Consider the following 24,362-nt stretch of genomic DNA (forward strand, 5'->3'; position numbering starts at 1 on the left):
CTGGGCCCACAACCCCTCCTGTGATCACTCAGCTCCGCCATGCCTGCCCCCAAGGAGAATGAGGTCTGTTCTTAAGTCTCCGGGACTCTGATCCAGCCCCTTTGCAGGTGGAAGCAGCAGCCAGCTAGGGGAAGCGAAGAGCCCTCTCTCCTTGCACCTCTGGGCAAGCTGCCTCCCCAGCCGCCCTTCCTTTCTGGGGGAGGGAGGTGGCGGATGAGATTCGGGGCTCCGAGCCACTCACGGGGGGCTCGTGTCCCAGGGGCCACATCCCTGGTAGTGTGCAAGCCCCCCCCCACACACACACAAAGAGGAGCTTTGCGAGAGCCCAACAGCACAAGGTCAGGGCCAGGCAGCGGGGCGAGAGAGAGAGAGACGCATGGCATTTGGGAAGGGACAGCCAGAGTTTGGGCTGCAGTTCTTCCCTCTCGCCTTCTCTTGCTCTCAAGCCCGGCAGCCCTGCTCGTCACCGGGATCCTACAAGAAGGGGGCCTCTTGGTGGGCTTCCCCGGGTGCACCTGGCAGGCCGGTGTGTGAAGCAGGATGCTGGGCTATTCAAGGGCTTTCCTTGCGTCCCGAGTGCAGTCATCCCTACGGCTCTACGGACACAGGAAGCTGCCGGATCGCCAGGCCTTTGGTCCGTCTAGTCCAGTACTGTCCACTCTGACTGGCAGCAGCTCTTCGGGCCCGCAGGCAGAGAAAATCTCTCCCATCGCCCGCCATCTGATTCTTTCTTAACTGGGAATTCTACTGGGAAGCTTCTGCATGCAAAAAGCAGCAGCATGTGGTTGGCAGACAGGATAATAGGCGGGAGGCGCTTGGCTAAATGGTGGAGAACTGCATCTGGCTGGTGAGGGCTTGCACTTGGAGGCAGGCAGTGCCCTTGTTCTGGATAGCCGGAAGAGGCAGCAAAGGCGAGAGAGAGAGAAAAGCTGGACGTTGGTCTTGTGGTTAAAGCACCAGACCTTGGAGAGAAAGAGCGGCTATTTCTGTCTCGGGCCCTGGTTTCCCTGAATGACCTTGGCCAAGGCGGCTCGTGTCTTTTCCTCCCCTCCCACCCTGCTCCAAAACAGGGCTGGATAACAACATCCCTCCTGCTCCAAGGCCTGTCGGCACTTGCCTGTGTGAGACAGAGAGGCCGCTCTGGTGCCTGCACCTCGGGTTCTGGGGTGGTGGTGGTGGTGGTGAAACAGCTCTCCCATGGGCCATGCTGCCAGTCCGTGCTTGTTCCTCTCGCCCCGCAGTGCTGAACCTTAGGGCCCCAGAGCCGTTGGGACTACAGCACCTATCACCCCCTGCCACAATGGCTTTTTGACTGCTGTGGCCCAACATCATCTGGGGACCCGAGCTTTGGAATTCCAGACACGATGCATGAAAAAGCCCAAGCAGGGATCAGGGATGTCCGCTGATTTAATTAGCTGGCCCAGCCAGCCACTGTCACCACAGAAGCTGGTCAGGGTGACTAAACCCGAGGCAAAGGTTTGAGGACACACCGCACCGCACCCCGTTCCACGCGGCACATAACGGGTCGGTGGGATTCTCCCTCACGGGACACGGGGAAAGCCACTAGCTTGGATGGCCTGGACCAATGCAGAGAGGGCAGCTTTCAATGGCTACTCGTCTCGATGGCCTCCCAATCCCCGTTGCAGGGGAGCCATGGAGGAAGAGGGGGCAGGCCCTCACCTCTTGCCTGTGGGCCCCCCGGAGGCATCTGGTGGGCCACGGTGGGAAACAGGGTGCTGGACCGGATGGGCCTCTTGGGGCCTGACCCAGCAGGGCTGTCCTTGTCCGTTCGGTCCCTCTGCAAACCGGCAGCCGTCTTCTGTCCCGGACCAAAGGCGGGGAGAGGAGGAGCTGGCAGCCAGCAAGGCAGCAGAGGAGGCCTGTGCTGCAGAGAGGAAGCGCCGGGCCCTCTGCGGTGTGCTCGGCAGGGCGTGACTTCCTTTGGCTCTGGTCTTGTGCTTGCTTCTCTGAAGCGTGCCCTTTAATAGCAAGCGTGGCGGCCTCTGCGCAGGGCAGGCAGATGGGGCCACCGGGAACAAGGGTTGGGCTCTTTGCCTGCTCAGGGCACTCTTCGAGTAGCAGGCAGAGAGCACTTGCTTCAAAAACCCAGGACCAAGGCCAGCACCCTCCCGCCACGGGCTGCACATGGGCATCAAGCTTTGCAGGCCGGGGAAAGCTTAAAGCCCCGCAGGTGTCACAAGCAGCCAAGGTGGGGGGGGGATGTTGGCCTGGGAGGGGGCAGTTTCCTTCCCCAGTTCACAAAAACAAAAGGAATTCTTCCGGACGCCAGGGTTCAAGCCCCTGCCCTGCAGGTTGGAGGCTGCCTCAGCCATGCTTCCCCTTACCACTGTCGTATCCTTTGGGGTGGTCAGGCTTGTGTGGAGAGGAGAGCTGGTCTGGTGGCAGCCAGCATGACTGGTCCCCTTAGCTAAGCAGGGTCTGCCCTGGCTGCATCTGAATGGAGACTAGAAGTGGGAGCACTGCAAGAGATTCCCCTCTGCAGGGGATGGAGCTGCCACTCTGGAAGGAGCATCTACAGGTTCCCAGTTCCCTCCCTGGCAGCTTCTCCAAGATAGGGCTGGGAGAGAGACTCCTGCCTGCCGCCTTGGAGAAGCCGCTGCCAGTCTGTGAAGACAATCCTGAGCCGGGTGGACCAAGGGTCTGACTCAGTAGACGGCAGCTTCTATGTTCTTAAGTCAGTGCAGGGAATACTGAGCTTGATTTAAGGGAGCTTCCTATGTTCCTGTGTAGCACCAGACACAAAATGGAGCCACTGAATCGGAGCCCAGTTCATGGCCCAAGGGCATGCTGTACAGCCACTTCGTGGAAGCTAAGCAAGTCTTGGTGTGGTCAGTGCCTGGATGGGAGACCCATGGATGCCGCCTTTGTAGATGGGGCCCATGGGTGCTTTGCAGGTAGAAGATCCCAGGTTCAGTCCTTGGCAGCATCTCCAGGTAGGGATGAGAGAGACTCCTGCCTGAAAGTTGATGCCAGTGAGTGTAGGCAATACTGAACTAGATGGACCCATGCTTTGACTCAGCAGAAGGCTATTGTCTTAGCCAATGGCTTGTTGCACACCATAAACCACCGGGACAACCTGCATATACAAACAGAAATTGACATCTGAGGGATTCAAACAAAATTCTACACTGGCCACCTGTTTACAAATACCTGGTCAAAAGCAACCCGTTAAGGACTCCTATTTTACAGAGAAGCAGTTAGCACCAGGCCAGCCACAGCAGAGGATTTTGTCTGTTTTTCTTGCAATTAAACCCTTGGGAGGCAGAAACCTTTGCTGAGCTGGAGCAATTCACCCAGAGATCTACCAGCAGATTCTCAACTTACCTTCTCCCATCCTCTATATCATTTCTAAAACTCTTATTTTGCTGTCCTGTTTCTCATGACGATTGTTAAGGCACCAGATTGGAATTCAGAAGGTGTGGGTCTCCATTCTAATTCTACCTGTGATAAATCCAGAGAGTAACGCTGGGCACAATACATGAATTAAGCCCCTCATTCACATGTCTGACTGTATTATTATGGTAGTACCATGTCCCGCTGACCCCCAGAACATTAATCTGCACACACACTTGTCCTTTTGCCTATGAAGCCTGCATATTGCAGAAAAAAATGTGAATGGTACCTTGCCTATTTTACGGATCATCAGCTCATTAACCAGAGATGCAATTATGTTACCTTTTAGATACCCTGGAAAGTTTCCCTGTGAAACGGGAAAGAACTGCGTCACCTGATGCTCTCTGGCACAAGCCCGGCTGTGATTCTTGGGCATTTCCAGGAGACGCTGGGGTCATGCAGACCTGCTGTTTCCTCATCTCTGAGCTAGCTGTTTAAGAGGCAGGGGATGCCCTCTAAACTTCCACATGCCCATACTGACCGCAGTACAGCATTGCCTCTACATCAAGGCCAATGCTAACCATGGTTTTGCTTTTAATAAAGGTTTGAAGTTGGCTTGCACACCCCAGTTGAAGCGAACCAGGTTTGGCATAATGCCAGGCAGACGTGATGTTGGCTCGAGGTTGCTGACTTGGAAGTGAGTGTGAGAGAACAGAAGTGAGGAGGAAGGAGCGGGTCAGGCCAAGGGCTGCTCCTGGGCCCCATTAAGCGCATGGGGAACCGCACCCTTGCACTGAACCAATCAGGCAGTTCAGACCATCATCATTAGGATAGGACACAGCAAAGCCGAAGCGGGAGAAAATGATCACCTGGGAGAGAGGAGCTGGGTCGGCTGGCATTTCCGCCTAACTCAGTAAACTGCTGAGTAGGACAGTGCCAGCCAAGCCAGCAACTCTCTCCCAGACAATCACTTCCTCCCCCCTCTGGCTTTGCTGTTTCCCTCGCACTAAAGCACAGAACAGGAGCACCCAAACCAGAGCGGGACACTTGTCCTGCCCTGATTATGCCCCTGTGAACTGCCTTAATGTCTCCTGTGCAGATCCCATTGTGGTTAGCATCCAGGTTTTATCCGTAAACAAAAAGATACCACTGCCCACAAAAACAAAAAGCAAAGATGAGACAAAACAAAGGGGTATAAAGTAACATTCTAACTTCTTTAATGCAGTCCAATTCAATTATTATTAATAATATTAAAAAATCACTCTGTGAACCCTATAGTCGCACTGAACAGGTTGGTGGCACAGAAAATTTCAACCTATCGCTAATCCAGGGGTGCTTGAACCTGGCTCCCTGGATGTTGTTGGACCACAACTCCCACGGATGATGGGAACTGTAGTCCAGCAACAGGTGAGGATCCAAGGTTGGGAACCCCTGTGCTAATCATTTTACAATTTCAGCATCTTTATGCATCAAACCAGCATCAACCAACCAAGTGTACACTGCTGTTATTGTTCAAACCTCTTCTTTCTTTCTTCCATTTTGCATAACTATTTTATTCCATAGACTTAAAAACAATCAACTAGCCAAGTTATCAATTATGATACATCTAAAAAAAAGAAGTAGTTAATACTAACCCTAACATGACTGCTGCTTTAAGAGCTCTCTGTATAATTGCCTCGGATAGGCTTCTCAGTAGCAAATCACTACAACAGGTCCTAAAATCATAAATGTGAGAATAATAATCATAAGAGAGAGACAGAAAACCAAGAGCAAGTTTTGGAGGATTAGGGGGGAAACAGAAGGGCACATCGCATGGGGAAGTTCTCTTGCACAAGCCCCAGTGAAAGGGATGGGAGAGGGGTATCAGCAGTTCTGTGCCCTTGTGCCTCTCTCATCCATTGCAGGAGGGCTTCTGGAGGAGAACATCCCAGCGACAGATTGTGCCTAAGGACTGGTTCTGAATTGAGTGGGGCCAGATGGAGTCCCAGGCATCTCCCGTTGATGCTCTGCCTCTCAAAAATAATTCTTTCTGCCTTCCTAAGAAGCAACTTTTAAAAGAAAAACTTGGTTTCTGGGAGGGTGTTTCTTAGTTATTAAAGGAACAAGGGCACCGTTATCGACTAGATACCACAGGGTGTGTTTTATGTGCAGACAGTGATGCTAAAATGCAAATCTTATGGAAGGGCTGTGAAGCAGAGAGATGGCAGACAGAGATCTAGCTCTCTGCTGGATCAAGAAGGGATCCATAACATTCTCAAACCAGTGTTTCCCCCCCTTCCTTTCTTCTGCTATTCGGCCATTCATTCTGCCTGCGTTGCAGCCCCCAAAGGTCATCAGTTCATTGTCATGCAGATACCCTGCACATTGTCAGCTGGCAAACATACATTCCCTGCACAGAGGAAGATTTATGGGGAGAGGGGAATGGGGAAGGGGAAAAACCTAAAGGGAATTTAAAGAACCCCCAAAACCCTCTCAGCTACCCAACTGGATTTTGTTAGCTCCCCCCTCTCATCCACAGCCATCTTCTAGTTGTACATAAAAAGAGACTGCTGCCTTGCTAAGGTTCGAGATGGCCTTATTTTCCATCTGGACCCATCGCTTGCTGGTCCACATCTGGATCCACGAGGGAGGAGGCAAAGGCAGACTGGACAATCTGAAAGCCAAAGGATTCCAGGAGAGACATGTTCTGTTGGGGTGAAAAAGGGGAGCCAAGCGCGGGGCCCAAGTCCCCCAGTGGGGCCCCCAGGGAGCGGACATGGACTTTCTGTATGTGTTTGTTGAGATAGGACTTGGATCTGAAAAAGCTGCCACATTCAGGGCAGGGGTACTTCTTGTCTCCCTCTGACTCCAATTTGTTTTTTGCGACCACCATGTCACAGGAGAAGGAACCGTTGGCGGTCTGTTTCTCAGGAGTCTTGAGGTCGCTGGTGTCGGAGAGATCTCCGTAGGAATCCGAACTCTCAATCTGGCCCAAATGTGAGCACTTCTGGCCTTCTAGAGAGAGGGAGAGAGAGAGAAAGGCACATCTTTTAGGCCCAGGCAGCACCTGGCGGCACCAGGTCATCACCCATTTCCCCACGGTGGCCCTTCTACACTCTCTCTGGCATGCAAAGGAGGCACTGCAACCAGCACGCCTCCCAATCCAGACTGGTGCAAACACATTCGTAAAATTACTAGCCCAGAATGGGGTTTGCTCACTAGCCCAACTTGCCCACACGTTAGCCAAAGAATCAACTCTTGTTGAGCTCCCCTGCCTGTCAACCCGGAGGAGATTTTTTTAGTTGCCCTCCACAGGTGACCACAGGCCAAGTGGCCATTTTCAAGCCTGCCTTAATCTGCTTCCAAGGAACATGCTCGCTTGGCACCCAGGTTTATGCATTATGAGCTGCAGGGAGGCTGGAACACTGAAATGCCTTGACCATGCACGAAGGAAAAGCCCTTAGAGATGTAAACCCCAGACTCACTGAGCACTATAAAAAGCCTCTCATTACTGCGGGTTCATATACGGAAGTCGGTTCCCCCAGCACTGAAGTGCAGCGATCATCGCTGTATGCTGAACGCAAGAATGCATCAACTGTATAAAAATGCAAGACAGGACAAGGGCACAGCTTGGTTACAAGAGACGAGGAGTCCAGCCAGCCTCCACGTGGAAGCAAGGCAGTGGCTGCTCTCCTCCTCGGGGCACAGTCTTAGGCAACCAAGGGTGAAGCCCCAGCTTGGAATCGGAACCCAGAGCCATTGGGGGAAGTGGCAGGGGCAGCCTGGCTGGAACACTGCTGGGGGATCTGGAGGGAGTGTCCTGCTCAGAGGGACCACCACCCACCCTCCCCGCCCCGTGCCAGAGCTACGTTGCTCCTGGCGGCAGATGAACAGTCACGGGGAGACCCGATTGCGTAGCGATCCTCCACTCACTTGGCACAACGTAACCCAACATACCCCCACTTCTCGGCATTCCTCACAGCCCTCTGAATAGAAAGGAAGCTGACATTCCATTTCTCAGCTCGGACTACGTAATTTTTGCCACATTTGGAAAGGAACAGACAAGAACCCTCGAGGACCCCTCCGCCCTGCAAGCCACATGGATACTTTCAACCAGCTTCTAGCTGTAGCACAACCTAGAACCGAAACGTTGCTGTACTACTCACAATGCCCTCCTGGGAGACAACCTACCAAGACAGACTCTCTGCCATCAGCACAACGCAGAGCAAAGGGTAGGGAACATTCCCCTACCCCCCACGGGAGTCCTTTAAGAATGACCCCACAGCTTCTCCGCAAGGGTGACAATTCTCTAGCATACACATGCAAGGGAAGGTCGCAAATGGAGAACCCAAATGAAACCGCAACACAGAGACCCAAAAGGCAATTGGTGATTCTCCACCTCTGGCAAGATTGGAGATGAGGCTCGGCCAAGGCACTGAGGTTCCCGAGGTGGGAAATCCATGCACTAAGCAACGTGCGGAATGAGCTGCTGCAAAACTCTGTTGAAGTGAGCAGGAGCTGGGCGGGAGCATCACTGTGTCCTTGCTTGGTTCCCGTCCATGTCAATGAGGCTTACACAGGAGAACTTGCCAGCAAAGCCTGTCTCTTTCCCCTCCACTATACTTCACAGCATGCACAATTCTGCCACCCACACAAGCTCTCGACTTGCACCTCATGGTAAGGCTGCCTCCAAATAAATGGGTGTGGGTATTCTGGAGGGACAGCCAATGTTATTTTGACCCCCACCACAGCATTTTCCTAGCCCCGAGTAAGAGCAGCAGCCTCTTGAGACTGAAATATTTGGGTCGCCAGCATGCAAGGGTTTTCTCAGTTTTTCCCTAGTAAAGGCAGAAACGGAGGTCTGGTCCTTACTGTGTGGTAAACGTGTCTGGATTGCAGTTGGTGGGAGCGCATGCCTGAATGCTCTTCCACACACAAATATCCCTGCATATAGCAAACAGGATATCAGGTACGAGTCCGGCTTTCTTTTCTATATGTAGGGAACTTTTGTGAGTGGACAGTGCTCTGTGGTGAGCAACTCCACTTGAAGATGTGCAGGCCAGAAACGTGTCTCCCAACACAATGAGGACTACAGCTGTGTCTTGCCAAAACTGCAAGCCACCCACACGTGACAAAGGCACCTCAAGAGCCATCATCTGTGGCAGAGACAGGATCAGGCCACTGAGGTTTTGCCTCCTGGATTCAAAGCCTCCATCTAAGTTTCAACTGTATAAACGGATAATGTTGGTGGAAAGAGTAGTTTGCAGTTTCTATCATGCTAAGCTTTGAGCAAAAGGGAGCAGAACGCAAAAGATATATATTTATAACCCCCACCAAAAAGGAGGCATTCAGGGCCTTGCTTGGCTACGGTTCATGTAACAGAATCCTGTTATGTCCCTGTCAACATTTTCCTAAAGGACTCTTCAGGCCAATTTAGACGATCAGCAGATCGTTTCCCTTAGGCTGCCCATCTTCAGGGTACAGGTAGAGGGTTGTGTCTCTGAATGCTCCCTCATGCGGAAATCAGAACACAAAAACCCGCACTGCACAGAAAAACTAATACCTCAAGGAAAAGGATACGCTACAACGATTTCTCCCAAGAGTGGCCTCCTTCACATCACGCTGGCTTGTGGAACTAGCTGCCACAAGGTATGAAAATGGCCCCTGGCTTTCGAAGGGGATTAGGCACAAGCATGGCTATACAGACCTTCCATGTCCTGAGGCAGTTTATCTATGAACAACAGTTGCTGGAGAGAAACAGGAGAGGGCGATCCCCTTTTTCTTATGTCCTTAGGTGCTAGTTTCCCCTATGCAGCAAGGGTTTTGTTTTTGCCCAGGAGAGTGTGTGGACACGCACCCCAAGACTTGTAACCTGAAATGGGACAGTCCAAGAAGAGCCTGGCAATGGGATGTGTCTGTCGGATGGCCCAAACTGACTGGCTTTCCCAGCCCTTTCCCTCCCACGCCCAGCTCCAACAAGACAAAGTCCGACGCCGAGAGACGGAAAGTGCAGAGCAGGGAGTCGCTTGCCTTTGATGCCATAGGTCCTGACGCTGTGGAACGCTGCTCCCCCATTCGGGATGGGCTCCGGGTGCCTGGAGACCTGGGGAAGGGGAACACCGTGGTGGGTTTTAACATGGACCTTTAAGTAGGAGGCAGAGGAGAAACCTAAACAAGATAAAAGGAGATGAGATCCTGCCACCAGCACAGACACACCTCTGCCTTTCCCCTCGTTCCTCTTAGCTGCTTCCAGAGCCTCTTGGGTCCTCCACAGAACTGGTGCATGAGCCAAGAAGCCATTGCTAGGCTTCCAAAGGAGGCAACAGAATGGGAAACTGTGCCTTGAACCCCAGAAATGAAACCCCAGGGGGCGGGGGGGGGGGGAGAGTCGATGCACCTGAGCAAGAACATGTGTCTTGATGAAGAAAGAGAGACACAACCACACACGCACGCACACACATACTGGAATCCATGCCAGACTTGCAAGATGAGGTTTCTGAAGTTTCTCCCTTGCAGGAAATCATAAGCATGTTGTCATATTATTAAGCCAAAATAACCCATAATCTACTGAATCTGGTTTGCAGAACAAGGCAAGGCAAAAGCAGGCCACTTTCATTCTTTAACAATGGAAATGCTGGCTTGGCAGCCTGAGTTTCTCTTGTGACTATTATGATTATTGCTTCTGCTTCACCTGGGCTGAGCACTCTGGTGGATTTGGGATCAACTGGATAATGTGAAGGACGAATGAAATATTCCTGGCCAGGAGGCTTGGGAATAGCAAAATAAGGAAAGGATGCACTGGATTCTACCAAACAGAGTCTCGGAATGAATTTTACTAGATCTCTTCACCATCAATAACAGCTTTCTCCTTCCTTGTAAAAGAACCACTACCCCACCCCAACAACCTGAAGTTCATCATGTTGACAGTATGCAAATTTATAAAAGTATGAAGTGTATGAAGCTGCCTTTTTCCAAGTTTGGCCATTGGCCCATCATGCTCTACTCTGACTGGCAGCTAATGTCCAGGGACAATTCCAGCCCAGCTACCCAAGACTCTGTTAAAAGGATGGACTGAACCCAGGACCTTCTGTATGCAAAACATGTGTCCTGCCCCAGATTCATCTGTTCCACATATCTCCTAAAATGCTTCCATAAACACTTGGCATTAGCCATTTCCTGTTAAAAACATGACCTGGCATTGTGTTTTAGCTGAAGGACTGCCAAAAGACCACCTCTCCTTTTCTGCAGAGACAAAGCAAAAAAAAAAACAAAAACATCTTTGCTCATCTTCCAAATGCATTTGAAACAAACAGATCTGTAATCAATTTATTTTCCCCTGGCAAAATCCATTTTTGTTTCTGATGCGAAAGGCCCAAAGCTGTACAATGTCAAAAAATTGCATGACAATGGCAGCCATCCACAAGGAAACTGGCCCCATGGCTTCCTAGCTGCTATTTGCTCAATACATTTCTCTGCAATGTTCTGGTTCTGTTGTCCTCACAGAACCACAGCCTTTGTAAGTGGGTGTGGGGTGCATGTGTGTGAGCTTGAACACAGTTGCACACCCTAGTCCATTCCAGTTCATGCCCACAGAGGATCAGGCCGTTGTTTTTAGAAATGGATTGCTTTTGAAAAACACTTTAATATCCTATTAGTGATCTTTGATGCCGTATCCTTGGGCAGAAAGGCGGCGGAGAAAAACAGATTTCCCTTTCCTGAATTATTTGGTCCCACAGAGAACAATCTACTGCTTTTAAGTAGGTGGTCACTATGAAGATAGTACAGGCAGGGCCAGGAGGCACTGACCCATCTCTCTACGTCGACCCTGAGCATGCCAAGTTATGCTTGTTTTCCTAAGACGGCCAAACATGCTCCTGTGATCCTGTTCGCATCAGTCCATATGGTCTTGGTATTTGTCACAGACCCATGGACAATGCGATGGGCCCAGATGTAAAGCTCAGATGCAGCTTTGGGCAAAAAGGCTTGTTTAGCTTCAACTACCTGACTCCAAAATGGCAGTAAGACAGAGCCACAAAGGTCATTACAGGGAGCAAAGGGACAATAAAGCAACAAGGAATCCAACGATGGAGTTGAGTGAGCCTAGCTAAAAAGACAGACAGACACCCAAAGAGCTTTAAAATAAATAAAGAAGCCAGTAACTTAAAATAGTAACTGGCCACCACCCATTTATAGTAGGTCCTGCTAAATGCACAAAGAGGCACCTTTCAAAGTGGTGATGCTCTTCTATTGAGCGGAGGAGATCAATGGTCCCTATCCAGCCTCAGCTCAGCATCTTTCCGGTGGCCTTGGTATTTTGTTTTAGACTGTGAGCCCTTTGGGGACAGGGAACCACCTTACTATTCTTTTCTATGTAAACTGCTTTGATCATTTTCTTGAAACGTGGTATATAAATAAATAATAGTGATAGCAGCCGCCACCACTGCTTCATCGATGCGATTTCAACGTTTTCACACTGTATGGGAAATCTTTCTGTTTTCTACCAAACCTCTCAATTTCCGCAAAAAGACACTGCACTGTGTCTTGAAAGCCCCATTAATTTAAATCTATACATTAAATTAATTATGCATAGAACTGAATTGAATTGTAATTTATAATTAGAATTATAAGCCACCATGAAAGGCAGGACAGTATTATTCTACCCCTATTGCAGACAGAGAAGGCCAAGGGTGAGAGGCGAGTGCTATGTGCCTCTTCTGTTCACGGCAGAAGTTGGCTTGAACCAAGGACTACACAAACTCCTCGTCGCTACAATGCCACAATAGCTCTCTATCAAGCTGTCAAAGGCATTTGAGCAGCAAGTAAAAGTCCGTAGACACAAATGGGACAGACCGAGATGGGGGGAGGCCAGTTCCCTGAAGGGCACCAGGATACGAAAGCCACAGACGCATCCAGCAAAGAATGCAAGTGATGGTGTGTAGAACACTTTCTCCTCAAAACAAGAGCAGATCCACACAGGGACTCCCAGCTATAAAGCTGAGGCATATTGTGGTGGTGATGGGGAAACTGGCCATTTCTGCTACAGCCCATTGCAGCTGAAATACAAAACCACGTTCACTCTGGGCCAAGAAGAGAGAAATTACCATAGGGCTTCCCCCGCCAGCCGTCTAGAGTAAACCAGTGGCTAACTCGACAGAAGAAGAGGCAGGCGTGGTTAGGTCTGGCTATGCTTGGGCTACGCTTGGGCAAAAAGCAAGTGGCGTTGTGTTTTCCTGAGTCCCTGCCCTTGGAAAAGCAGCCCTGCCTTCCCCACGGCCACACTGCCCCATCTGCTCCCCGGCTCCTACCGTAAGCGGGTGCATTGACCATCCTGGTTTGATACGCAGCACCGGTGGGGAAGACTCCCACACGGACACAGTCTCTGCAGCCGTCAGCAGCAGCCATACCAACGCTGCTGGCTGGTGAAAACCGCTGCCAAGCGCCCCGCCCTGCCCCTTCGCCCAAGTGTGCGTTCCTCCCATGAATGACACGCCATTTTCATGAACAATGAAAATGGCCGGGAATGACAGGGGGCAGGGAGAGCGACAGCCCAACCAGGTCCTCGGGACTTGATCACCGTCCAAAATCTACATTAAACCAAAGAGAAGACCTAGGAAGGCTTTCAGCACAAGAGAGCAGGCGACTTCTTAAGGACTGGCCAACCAAAACAGGAATACTGAAAAACAGACGTGCACCAGATTAAGGCCTCGGGCCCCTTCGTGTCCTGTCTACAACGGTTATCACGACCCCTGTCTCAAATTTGCATTAAGCTGGACTGAGAGGTTTGCCTTCACTCATAAACCGCTCCCAACCATTCCCATCCCCATTCCATGCTCATTTACTAATAAAAGCTTCTCTTTAGTCCTCCCAGTACAATCTCCACTGTTTCAGCATTTCCAGAATGACTGAAGCTGTCGGCTAAAATGAGCGTGTGTGCTGGAACTAAAGAAGAAATGCCCCCCTCCACCCCCACCGTCATCGCAACAGAGCCCAAAGTTGCCTGCTGATCCCACAGGCAGGACCAAACGCTGGGTTGCAAGCCCCGCGGAGGAGGTGGCCAAACGAGCAACTAACCTTGCTCACACCTACTGAGCCTCGGAGCTGCCGGTGGGCAGCCAAGGACCAGGAGTTGGGGACGAGAGGTGCGGAGAGGAGCCTGGCCACCAAGTGAGCAGCAGCAGGCACCAGAACAAAACAGAGCAACCTAGCAAGTGACAAAGTGTGGGGTGAGGGAACAGCCCAGCCCCTGGCCTAGCAGTGCCGTGGGGCTCTCCACCCTTTCCCTGTATATCGGTTTACCCGGGGTCAGTGGCCAGCTGAGAGTGCATCCACAGCCTCAGAAGGCAGCCTCTCTGGCCAGGACTGGGATGTCTTCAGGCCCCGAAAGCAGCAAAGGCAGGCCATGGCCCCAGGAAGGCAAGGTGCAGTCGTCAGACTGGAAAGGTTTGCTATGGCCTGGGTGGGTTTAACAAACTGGGTCAGGGCCCAGTTCCCAGTACCCACCAGGGCTACTGACTGGAGGGGTCACTGCAAGCAGCTCATGCCAGAGTGCAAAAGGCAGGGACCAGGAGTCCTAGGACTCCAGCGATCCCAAAGCACCAATCTCACCCCATTGGCTGCACCCCCACCCCACTGCCCACCCCAAAGCACCAACCCGCACTGCCTGCTCCAAAAGCTCCCCTCTCCACTTCTGGGCAACCTGTTGTCAAAGGAAGCCTCCAGACACCTTCCTTGCCTCCTACTTGCTCTCTCCTCCTTCCCCAGTTAGGGACGTGCAGAACCGGTTCAATCACAAAGCAAACTACCGCAAACCAGTCTGGTTTGATTGCGAACCGCTTCGAGCTGGTTCGTCAGACCAACCCACCCAGCGAATCAGTTTGCCCAAATCGGTTTGCACCCCGCCCCCCGGTTCATTCCGAATTCAGACCGGACCACACCAAATAGTCTGTGCACACCCCCTATCCCCAGTAGCTTCCTGGCAGGTTCCCTGTCCTGTTCTTGACTCCAGAACCAGGGCACTGGCTTAGCCGGCTCTCCAGGCCTCAGACTCCCCCCTGGGTTCTCTCCCCTTTGCCTAGGCTCCTGCAGCCCCTCATCAGTGGGGCCCAACCAGGCCAGCAAGAAGCCCTTGGCAGATCGCTTGGTTAGCCTGAGGAAGTCTTCCAGGGGGCCCTTTTCCTGCTCAAGGCCCCATTCTTCCCATGAGAGCCCCTGGGCAGCCCACCCAAAATGTTGTGCCATGTCACAAGAAGCTCGCTGTGGAGTGGAGACGCTTGTGCAAAAACAACCAGCTCAGACGAGCCCTGCTTACCACCAACACAACAGTCATGAGGCGCAAAAGTCACCCTGCCAGTGAGGATTTCAACAGGCCTCCTAGTTCCTCACTGACAGCCGCACAAAAGCCACAACCTTGAACCCACTCACACACTTCCAAGATGCTTTACTCCAGGGGCATCTTTCACCACCCACAGTCATTTGGATCAGCAGGCTCCGTGGGCTCACTAAAGCCAGTCTGCAGCTTGCAATTCAAGCTCAGACCATTACAATTTGTCAGCAAGTCACAGACCTTTCAGGAGATCTCTCTGTGTATAGAGAGGGATGGAAATCCAAACAAGATGTGCTTAAGAAGCAGGCAGCGCGAAACCCGGGGTGGGCGTGGGGGGTTCTTTCCCTCAGCTTCGGTTTTCCCAAACCTGGATCCAGGTTGCTGGATCCCAGGACTACAACTCTCCTCATCCTCAGCCAAAGGCCACTGTGGCTGGGGATGATGGGAGCTGTAGTCCAATGACACCTGCGGATCCAAGGCTGGGAATTCCTGCAGTCTTTGCAAGAATGGCATCCTTTTTTTTTACAGCACTACTTCTAAAAAGCAGCAGGACACCCGCTGCTTGACATGATGAGTCCCGGATTTGCAAAACCAGGGAATGCTCCAAATCTGGTTAATGTGGATGAATTGTCAATCAGCCACCCTCTGTGTCCAATGCAGGGATCATGGAAAAACCTTGCTAATGCCACAAACACCTGCACCTCCTCATCAGGAAAGCATTATGTTTTGATTCTGAAAATCCAGAACCCAACGTTCATTTCCGCCCCCTTCAGCTTCCTTTAACTGAAAAGCCCCACAGATCTCCTCCTCAGTTTATATTTGCAATTTATATTGCAAACCCACATGTTCTGGGCATGGCCCACACCATTCACGGAAGTGCCAAAACGATGGCTTAGATCAGGGCTGCGCAACCCGGGTCCTCCAGCTGTTGCGGGACTACAACTCCCATCACGCCCAATCAAGGCCATTGTGGCTGGGGGTGATGGGAGTTGTAGTCCACAACATCTGGGGACCCAAGGCTGAGAACCCCTGAGTTCAGCTAATCCTTGGATTCTGAATACAGCAGCATGTGCTCTAGACACTGAGTGACAGTACCGCCATCCCCTTTTCTTTCCCTGGATAGCCTACCCCGTTTCCCCCCCATTCATACACGAAGCAGGCAGGCTTAACATGGAAACGGGCATGGGAAGTCAGCCGTGCAGCATCACGCGACCCCTTCTGGAGACACAAAGATCCATCTTTCACGGACACCAAACATGGCTCTTCTCGGCCTGTTTGCAACATTCAAAACAAGCAAATGTGAACTAAAACTTTTACCTCTGTGTGGGGCTAACTAAGCAACCTTGGCTCTCCAGCTGTTGCTGAACTACAACTCCCACCACCTCCAGCCACTGGGGATGATGGGAGCTGTAGTTCAGCAACAGCTGGAGAGTCAAGGTTGCCTCCTTTGGCTTTAGAGTCCTGTGAAGGAGTCTAATCATCTTTCTCAGAGCCTGCCACCCTAAGCGCACTTGCTAAGGAATAAGCCACACGGAACTCTGTGAGGTTTACTGCCAAGTAAGCAAGCTCGCGGTCACTCCAAATCCCACCCAAATCAAAGGACTGAGAGGCCTGGGATTGGGGCCCCCTTTTGGGGGCAGATTCTGATTCAACCTTTGGTCCTCGGGCATGCAACCCTGAGAATGAAAGATGCACACGTCTGGTCCAGTGTGATGGGCAGCTGTGGGCAGAACTAAGCCACCCCCCCCTCACAAAAGCTGGGAAACGGTGTTTGGGAAGGGACTGAATGATCATTAACTAATGTTCAAGAAGAGCTACTCAAAAGTGCCCCTCCAGCTGTTTCTTGGGCTACAGCCAACATCTGCAGGAGGGCGGGAGCCCTGAAGAGCAGCTTATCTGCTCTTCACATGGGGTGGGCATGCAGGCACTTGGAACTGGGTAGGAATCTAGCCCCCAAGAGACTCCATCCCCTTTTAAATCTCCCCCTCTTTGGTTAGCCCAGACTCTGATGAATGGGATCAAACATCATTCAAGACGGCCTAGATGGCATGGCCAGGCATCACTGGATGTGGAGGTCATCAAGTGAGGAGTGTACACGTGAGAAGCACACCCAAGATATACACCCATTCAGCAAACCCAATGGCAAGGGAGAACAAAATCTGCTGACACTTTCCCTTCTTCTTGGAGAGGGGATCTACCCGTCTGGATCCAAGCCCCGCCCTTTGCCCCGCCACAAGCAGCTAGATTCGTTACCTCTGTTGCAGATGGTACAAAAGTTGCTTGGTCCTTCGCTGTGCTTCTTCAAGTGATCCGCCATGTATGCTGCCCGCAAGTACTTTCCGCAGACCTGGCAGGGAACTTTGTCTTCATGGCATGCGAGGTGCGAGCGCAGCCGGTCCCGGGTGGCAAAGGAAGCGTTGCAGGTCTATGGAGAGCAGAAGACCGGTGTGAGACCATGCAGAAACGCTGCCCCCTCCAAGGGTCAAGCGGCCTTAACTCTAGGCGAACCCCAGCACCATCTTTACAAACTCAGCAGGTACGTACAGGTGGCACAGGAACTGGTTGTGTTGGATGAGCGAGAAAAACAAAAATCACCAACAACCCCAAGAAGCAGAGAATGCTACTGATAAAAAACGGAAACCTCCAGCAAACCAGTGCAACCTCCTGGGCTTGTAAAAAGCCTCATGCCTAGTCACCTATGGCAAGTAAAGAGAGCTTCCAGGAGACCAGGCAAGAAAACTTGACTGGAATTTGCTCTTCTAGTCTTTTGGAGCCCATAGAGATACAGCAGGTCAAGAGGATAAATAAACCTTTGTGGATTTGTCTGCAAAGCCTGAATTATTCCTGGAAAAATCAAGTGACATGGAGTTCTCCACGGTATTCTGTACTGCCTATGACACTCCACAGCAGCCATTGGAAGTATCTCAGGCCCAGTGGTGGCACTAGAGAAAAAACTAGAGAGGGGGCACAGAAGGGGCAAAGTGCATTTCTGGGTGGGAGAGCTGTGCCCCACATGTTAGATTTATGAAACAGAGGGGCAAACTACTTGTCTGAGAGGGCACTTGCCCAGACCCCAAGTTAAAAGTTCTGCCGTGCGCACAATGTTCCATTCCTTTCAAACTGGAAGCGGGGTGGGATTCCCCATCCATGGCCGTTGCAGGAACGGAGAATTCCTTCCACCATAATGAAAGAGGAGGCTCCATCTCATAAGAGACATCTCCCACATGTATGCGAGATCTTCTGCTTCCACATATTGAAGCCACTGGATTGGATGGCGTAGCCCACACAATGCTGTGTCTTTCCAAAAGCAGAAAAATCAGGGAGGAAAGAAGGCTTTTGGGGAAGGGACACAGCTGGTGTGGAGAAGAGAGGGACAGAGTGGAGGGAGGTGGTGATGGTGCTCCTGGGAAGCAATCCACGGAGATGGAACCTCCACCATTTGCTGGCAAGGAAGTCTAGGAATGGCCATCAATGCGCATCCCTCCATCACTTGGATGCAAAGTTCTTTTCTCTGGCCACTAGGGATGGAGAGGAAACTTCAACTGTCTTATTAGAGACTCATTTTTTTCCTCCTTGGGAAGATCCCTGAAATTCACTTCAAAATTTATGCTGACACTTCTCTGCCAACCTCACAGGCCACACACATGCAGCAGACACGTAACATGCAATTAATGTATGGATCAGTGTCCTGCCCGCTTTGGGTTGCTGTGTGCACTCCCGGTGGTTTTTGAGCGTCTGCAAGGGGAAAACAAGGTCGGAGGTGCCAGCAGTGCTCCTCTGTTCAGTGGCAGCAGCTGGACCTTTAACGAGGAAGGAGGAAAGCTCCTCCAGCCAGCTAACGTTGAACAGAAGATCACTGTTCAGTGCCTCCAACCTTGTTTTTCCCTTGCAGGTGATCATAGACTGGGAGCACACACAGCTCCCAAAACTGAGCGGGAGACTTGTCCTACCCAGTTAATGAGCAGGTGGACTGCCTTGGGGTCTTGGGTAGGTACGCAGAGCCACAGTGCTCTCGGGCCCGGAAGGGCTTTCACTGCCCATGCCCCTGCCCCCGGCCCTCTGCAGAGCGGACTCCTTTTTAGACGTGGCAAGGCGAGAGGGCTCTATGCACGCAGAGCACCTGCAGAGCTCCAGAGTCGAAGCATCTCGCCAGAAGGGCATCAGCGTGGCAGGTCTTGAAAAACTGCAGAACTGGCCTCTGCAGAAAATGGCAAGAGCCGCTCAGGCATTGTTTCTGTCGTTCAAAACTGCAGCCCGCATGCATTCATCTCTCAGAGAGGTCTGTGAGGAGCTGTCTGAACCGGAGACACCAACAAGCCTGCAGGAAGTCAATAGCCAAGGGTTTCCCCGGGGACCCAGTTACAGTGCAGCGGCTATTAGGATGATATCATGCAATGCATCATTTATTACGTTCTGAGGCGCCTCTGCACAGGAGTCGTGGCTCTTCCCTCGCTGTTCCTACTCATACTTGCATTAGCAGGCATGCTAGCCATCACAAAGCGCCCAGGAAAAAGGACACCGCCCCCCCTCACTTATGATCTAACAGGGATCAAACAAAGAGGACGGAAGGGGCGAGGGCTCAGCACGGAAGGAGCAAGGACGGCGGGGGGGAGATGCCGTGGGGAGAGGCAGTGCAGAAAAGGGGAGGCCGCGGAGGAGGAGGAGACGATGTGGCTTGCTGGGCAGAGAAGGGGGAGCTTCTTCCCTGGAGTGGAGGGAGACTCACAGAAGGCAGAGCAGAACAATTAGGAGGGAAGAGAGCAGTCCAGATAGCGCCAAGGAGAAAGAGCCAGAGGAAAGGGGAGAAGAGAAGCTAAGGAGAAAGTCGGGTGAGCAATGCAAGGGTTCCATGGGTGTGAAACCTTACAGGCATGTGGCATTCGGGGCACAAGTGTTAGCTTTCCTGATAGTCTCACTAATCACTCTCTCTCACACACACACAAACACACACACGGCCAACTTTCTAAAAGTCTGCAAGAAGGGCCTAAGTTAACCGAGAAGGGCTGGGGTTTAACTTTCCTGCATAGCCTGTCCCCCCTCCTCAGGACTAGAAGCAACAGAAGAATAAATTACAAGAATTCGTTTTTTTAAAAAGACCCTACAAAATAAATCATGCAAATGAGAATTGGCTTAATTTGGATTATTTATACAGAATCCAGCTTTTCTTGTTGTGGCGTTTTATTTACTTTGGCGCCGAGTACACGCAGCTCTAATCCTAGCTGGAGACAGAGGGGAGGATGAAAGATTCCCTCTCCTCCTGCGAGTCAAGTCGTTACTCCTCCCACTCTCCAGTCAACATCCTGCTTCCCTGCCCCACCCCCAGTGACAAGGGCCCAGACATCCCTGCTGTTTACTAGACAAGGGAGGGTTATTCCATGATGCTTTGGGGCCCTAAATGGTTCAGAAGAAAACCAGAGCACAGTAACAAGCGCCATTACGGGAATATTCCTGCACAGTATCCTTTCCTCTCATAATCAAATATACCCTGCTCTCACTGGAATATTAGAATTCTTTGCTATTCTACTGTTAATTCTTGTCTGGACAGCTCTGCAGCTGCTGAACTGGGATTAAAACTGCAGCTCAAATGAACAAATCCTTGGATGCAAAATTGTAACAACTTCAGGAGTTCTCAAGCTTAGGTCCCCCCCGCACCCCCCGCCCGATGTTGTTGAACTACAACTCCCATCATCCCAGGCCACTGTGGATGATGGGAGCTGTAGTCCAACGACATCTGGGGACCCAGGTTTGAGAACCCCTGGTTTATATATCATTGTGTAATAGTCCAAATTATGCTAAAGAAAGAGCGATTGCATGGTTTCTCTTAGTGTTATCCAATCAGGTTCCCTGCATTCGTTTTGGGAACTAAGTGGAAGATCCTGCCCCCTGCAGGTTCCAAGGAAAACAGAATTATTCTAATCTGTATAAGAAACTAGCATCACCAGGAAATGACTTGAGTATTACAAAAGGTGAAAAAAATCAATAAAAAGCAGGTACACGTTTCAAATATAACCTCTTGAGACATCGCGCTGAGCAAAACAGGTGCAGCTTTCATTGAGCAAAAACACTGTTTGGAAAGAGAGACTTTAGATAAGATTTGGACACAGATATAGGCATTGTCAATTTAAAAGTGCATCTTCATAATCATAAATGGACAAGCTGAAAGAAATCCAATTGGCCACAGTAGTTCAACAACCTCAGCCACAGCCAATAGAGAGGGGGTTGCAGTTCCTATGATCCAAACTGAAATAAATACTGTTTTTGGCTGTTCGAAAAAAACATCAGCTGCAATTTCAGAACGACTTAAATGTTATTCAGAAACATAAGAACAAACAAACCATCCCAGCACTGACAGAAGCAATTTCCAGATAGTGAGCTTAAGCACTGGGAAGTTCTCTTGCACAAACCTCACTGAAATGAGCAGGAGTCCCTGTGCCATTTCAGGAGAGCTTGTGCTGGAGTCCTTCCCAGTGTGATTGTGTCTCTTCTTGGCAAATGTTATACTTTTCATAACCCAGACTGAAAACATTCAATTTGAAATGATGCATGCTATGTTTTATCCGTTTCTTTTGCTGCCAAGTATTACACAGCTCATTTTCAGCCACAGTTAGCTATTGAACAGATTGGCAAAAATCAGTTATCAGAGCTAAAACTAAAACAAAACATAGAGACCATCAGCTCTGAAGTAAACTAAACATTTCATGTGTAAATATGTTAACACCTTTAAAAATACAGTAAAGTGTTATGAGAAAGAGCTGTCATTATTAACAAAAGGGAAGATTCCAGTGCTTTCCTGTCAAACATTGCAAAGGCAGATAAATATACCAAAAAAGAAGGAAGTTTTTTTAAAAAAAATAACAGTGTTTAAGAAATACCTCTTGAAGTTTCAACTGCTCTATGGATGTAGATGTCTCTGAGCTTATCCCATGGAGGCTTGCATTTTCCTGCTAATAGGCAGGAAGTAAGAGAGATTAGAAAAGGAAGAAACCCATTCCGCATTGAAATTATTTGGGGAAAGCACTCGGTTTTTCAGTGCTGATCTTTAAACTCTTATTTCTCAGGCAATACCATTTTTCTCAGTTTCTGCAGTTTCCTAACATTGACAATTGTCAGATGTGACCTAAAGTGAATTACTCATGGATCAGTCTCCCATTAGAAGAAATCTTTTCGTCTCTTCCAACAGATATTGCGACCTTCAAGGAACAGCAGGCTGGCAAGTGTAACAGGGACATGGTGCTTGAAAAGTCGTGCACTGAGAGTAATGCTCTAGCAAGGCATTTTTCATGGAGGGCAGCCTCTATACAATCACTGCCAAGAGCGTGCAGGGCTGCTGCTGGATGCCCAGCTGGGAGCCATCACTGGTACAAGCCAGGGCCACTGCACATTGGGCACCTGCATGGACAGCATGTGGATCTGCTATGCACAGTGGCCTAGAGCAAAGGTGCCCAACTTTGGTTACCCAGATGGTGCTGGACTACAACTCCCATCATCCCTTTGGCCACTGTGGATGGGGAGCTCTCATCCAACACCATCCTGGATCCAAGTTTAGGAACCGCTGGCTTAGACAACGACACAAGGCTGAAGGACTGGTTTCCACCTGGTGCAACTACTGAGATTGGACTTTTCGTGGCTGTTGACTATGCAAAGGCTCCCTTTCAATCAGCAATAAGGGGGGAAATATACAAATATTGTAACAGGTTCAAGTGAGTGCCACCAGGAGGACCTTTCCAGCAGCAGCTCCCAAGTAGAGCTTGAAAAGCCTCCAGAGAGCCGCAGCCAGTTAGCATAGACCAGACTGAGCTTAGATGAACCAATGCTCTGACTCAGTGAAGGCCGCTTGCTATGTTGGCATGCAGAAGGTGCCCGGTTGAGACCCTGGCAACATTTCCTGGTAGGGCTGGCAAAGGCCTTGGTGTGCTAGACAAGATGGGCCAAGGGTCCAGTTCAGTAGATAGCAGCTTCGTACTTTCCTATGTTCCCAACACGGTGAAGCATCTCCCTGTTCTATCCAAGGAGCTGCCTGGTCCTTCATTCTAGCCACAGGATGGCTCTCAAAAAAATCTGGGTGCTCTTCTAAAATTACTCTGCCTTCCAAGCTAACAGCAGCCACCTCTTCAGCAGATGCGCACACTGAATCCGATGTGCGGGTGGGCAGTGGCTCTGTGCAGAAGGATCCACAGACAGGGCTAATAATTCAGCACCGGCTTTGGAAGAGAACTGAAAGAGGGCAGCTCAGATGGCCCTTTGGAAGCTACCCATCCCAGGAAGCAACTGTGGTGGATGAAGGTTCCCCTGCCTCTCTTTCTGTGGGTAGCAGAGCAGGTTTGGTGCCTGCAGTGCTCTCTCTCGGATGCTGCTGGGAGGAAAGCTCCTCTCCTCTGGCTGTGGAGGATCTTCCCGCTCTCTAAAACTTTGTGCCCTGCCTCCCAGGTACATCACACCCTCCCCAGGGGGCCTGCTTACCGCTCGGGAACCCGTGGCAATGTCTGAAGGATCAGGTGCCATGGTGTGGCTTTCAAACAGTAGCCCTGTGTGCTGCTGAGGATTCTGGGAAACATCTACTCAGTTTATACTGGGCACCCCCCTGATGCTCTGCATGCATTGAGAGTGTGACTCAGAATTCACCCCATGACCCTGGGACTGTGCCCTGGAGGGGAGAATCAGGAATGGTGGGCAGGCTGCCCTGTCTGCCATGACTGATCCTCTCACCAAGGAGTCCTGGACAAGCTCCTGAAAGACCCCAGGACGCCCCAACACACCACTTGCAAGCCACCAGGGCTACGGCACTCCACTGGAGACACGCATCTGAGTGGTATGTTGAAGGGCTAAAAAAAGATATGCAGAGCTGCTCTTTTAGGGCATGCCTCCTTTACAAACACACACACACATGCACATTCTCTCTCTCCCTTCCCCCCCTTCCACACACTCACACCCCAAACTGCCTCTTTGCTCTGTATGGTGATGCTGCTCTGCTCTGCAATTAGAACTGTTCAGAAGTGTTGTGGTACTATAGGGGTGCAAACTGCCACAAACTGAAGCTAGGAGGAGCTAAATCCAGTTTTCCATCGTTGGTTTTTCGAGTGCAGGGGTTCCCTGGATATTAAATGTAGGTCCTGTGGGGAGCTGTGGTCCAGCAACCATCTGGGGATCCAAACCTGAGAATCTCTGCACTAATGACATCTGTGCAGGATAGTAAAAAGAACAAGCAGCCTAGATAAAGCTATGTTTAGACTAACAGCCACAGGGAATTAAAAAATACCACCCGCCCCAAAAGGGGAGGGGGGATTCCAAAGATCAATTTTATTAAAATGAAATTAATGTACCTGATACCAACACCCCAATATTGTTCCCTTCTGATGTGCTACCGGACATGTACGATAAATTACAGTCTAATCTGCACAAAGCTACCACTGATTGCTAGGAGAAACAGTCATCGTCTGTTATATGTGGATCTCCAATGAGACAGCCACATACCTCGAGGAAATGCTATACCCTAACAAAAGAACAAACAAACAACAGGAGCACTTTAAACTAAAACAGGAGTGCTTAAGGCCACCATGCGAAGCAGTCACTAGAGAGTAAGACCCACTGAGCTCAACAGGACTTGCTTCTGAGTAAACATGTTCAGGGTTGCATTCAGGAAGACTGTGCTTTAGGGCACAATCCACTCCAGTTCTCCTGGGCAGCACTCTATTTCAATGGAGTTTGC

The 24,362-nt window shown here is 50.6% G+C and overlaps 1 protein-coding gene across 9 annotated transcripts in view; it reads right to left on the reverse strand.

The window, feature by feature from the left end:
• Positions 1-4,549: 4,549 nt before the first annotated feature.
• PATZ1 (POZ/BTB and AT hook containing zinc finger 1) overlaps positions 4,550-24,362 on the reverse strand; it is a 32,316-nt gene continuing 12,503 nt past the window's right edge. Inside the window, exons 3-7 of one of the 9 annotated variants that reach the window (XM_053279595.1) lie at positions 21,529-21,600; positions 16,910-17,081; positions 9,364-9,501; positions 6,819-6,928; positions 6,216-6,348 (exon numbers count right to left, since the gene is read on the reverse strand). In XM_053279595.1, coding sequence (XP_053135570.1) covers positions 6,825-6,928; positions 9,364-9,501; positions 16,910-17,081; positions 21,529-21,600 — 486 coding nt within the window. In that variant the 3' untranslated portion in view covers positions 6,216-6,348; positions 6,819-6,824. Of the gene's footprint in view, positions 6,349-6,818; positions 6,929-9,363; positions 9,502-16,909; positions 17,082-21,528; positions 21,601-24,362 lie in introns of all 9 variants that reach the window. The other 8 variants (XR_008312469.1, XM_053279591.1, XM_053279590.1 and 5 more) reach the window with 8 other exon arrangements.

This window comes from Hemicordylus capensis, chromosome 15, assembly GCF_027244095.1.
Source record: "Hemicordylus capensis ecotype Gifberg chromosome 15, rHemCap1.1.pri, whole genome shotgun sequence".
Taxonomy (NCBI): Eukaryota; Metazoa; Chordata; class Lepidosauria; order Squamata; family Cordylidae; genus Hemicordylus; species Hemicordylus capensis.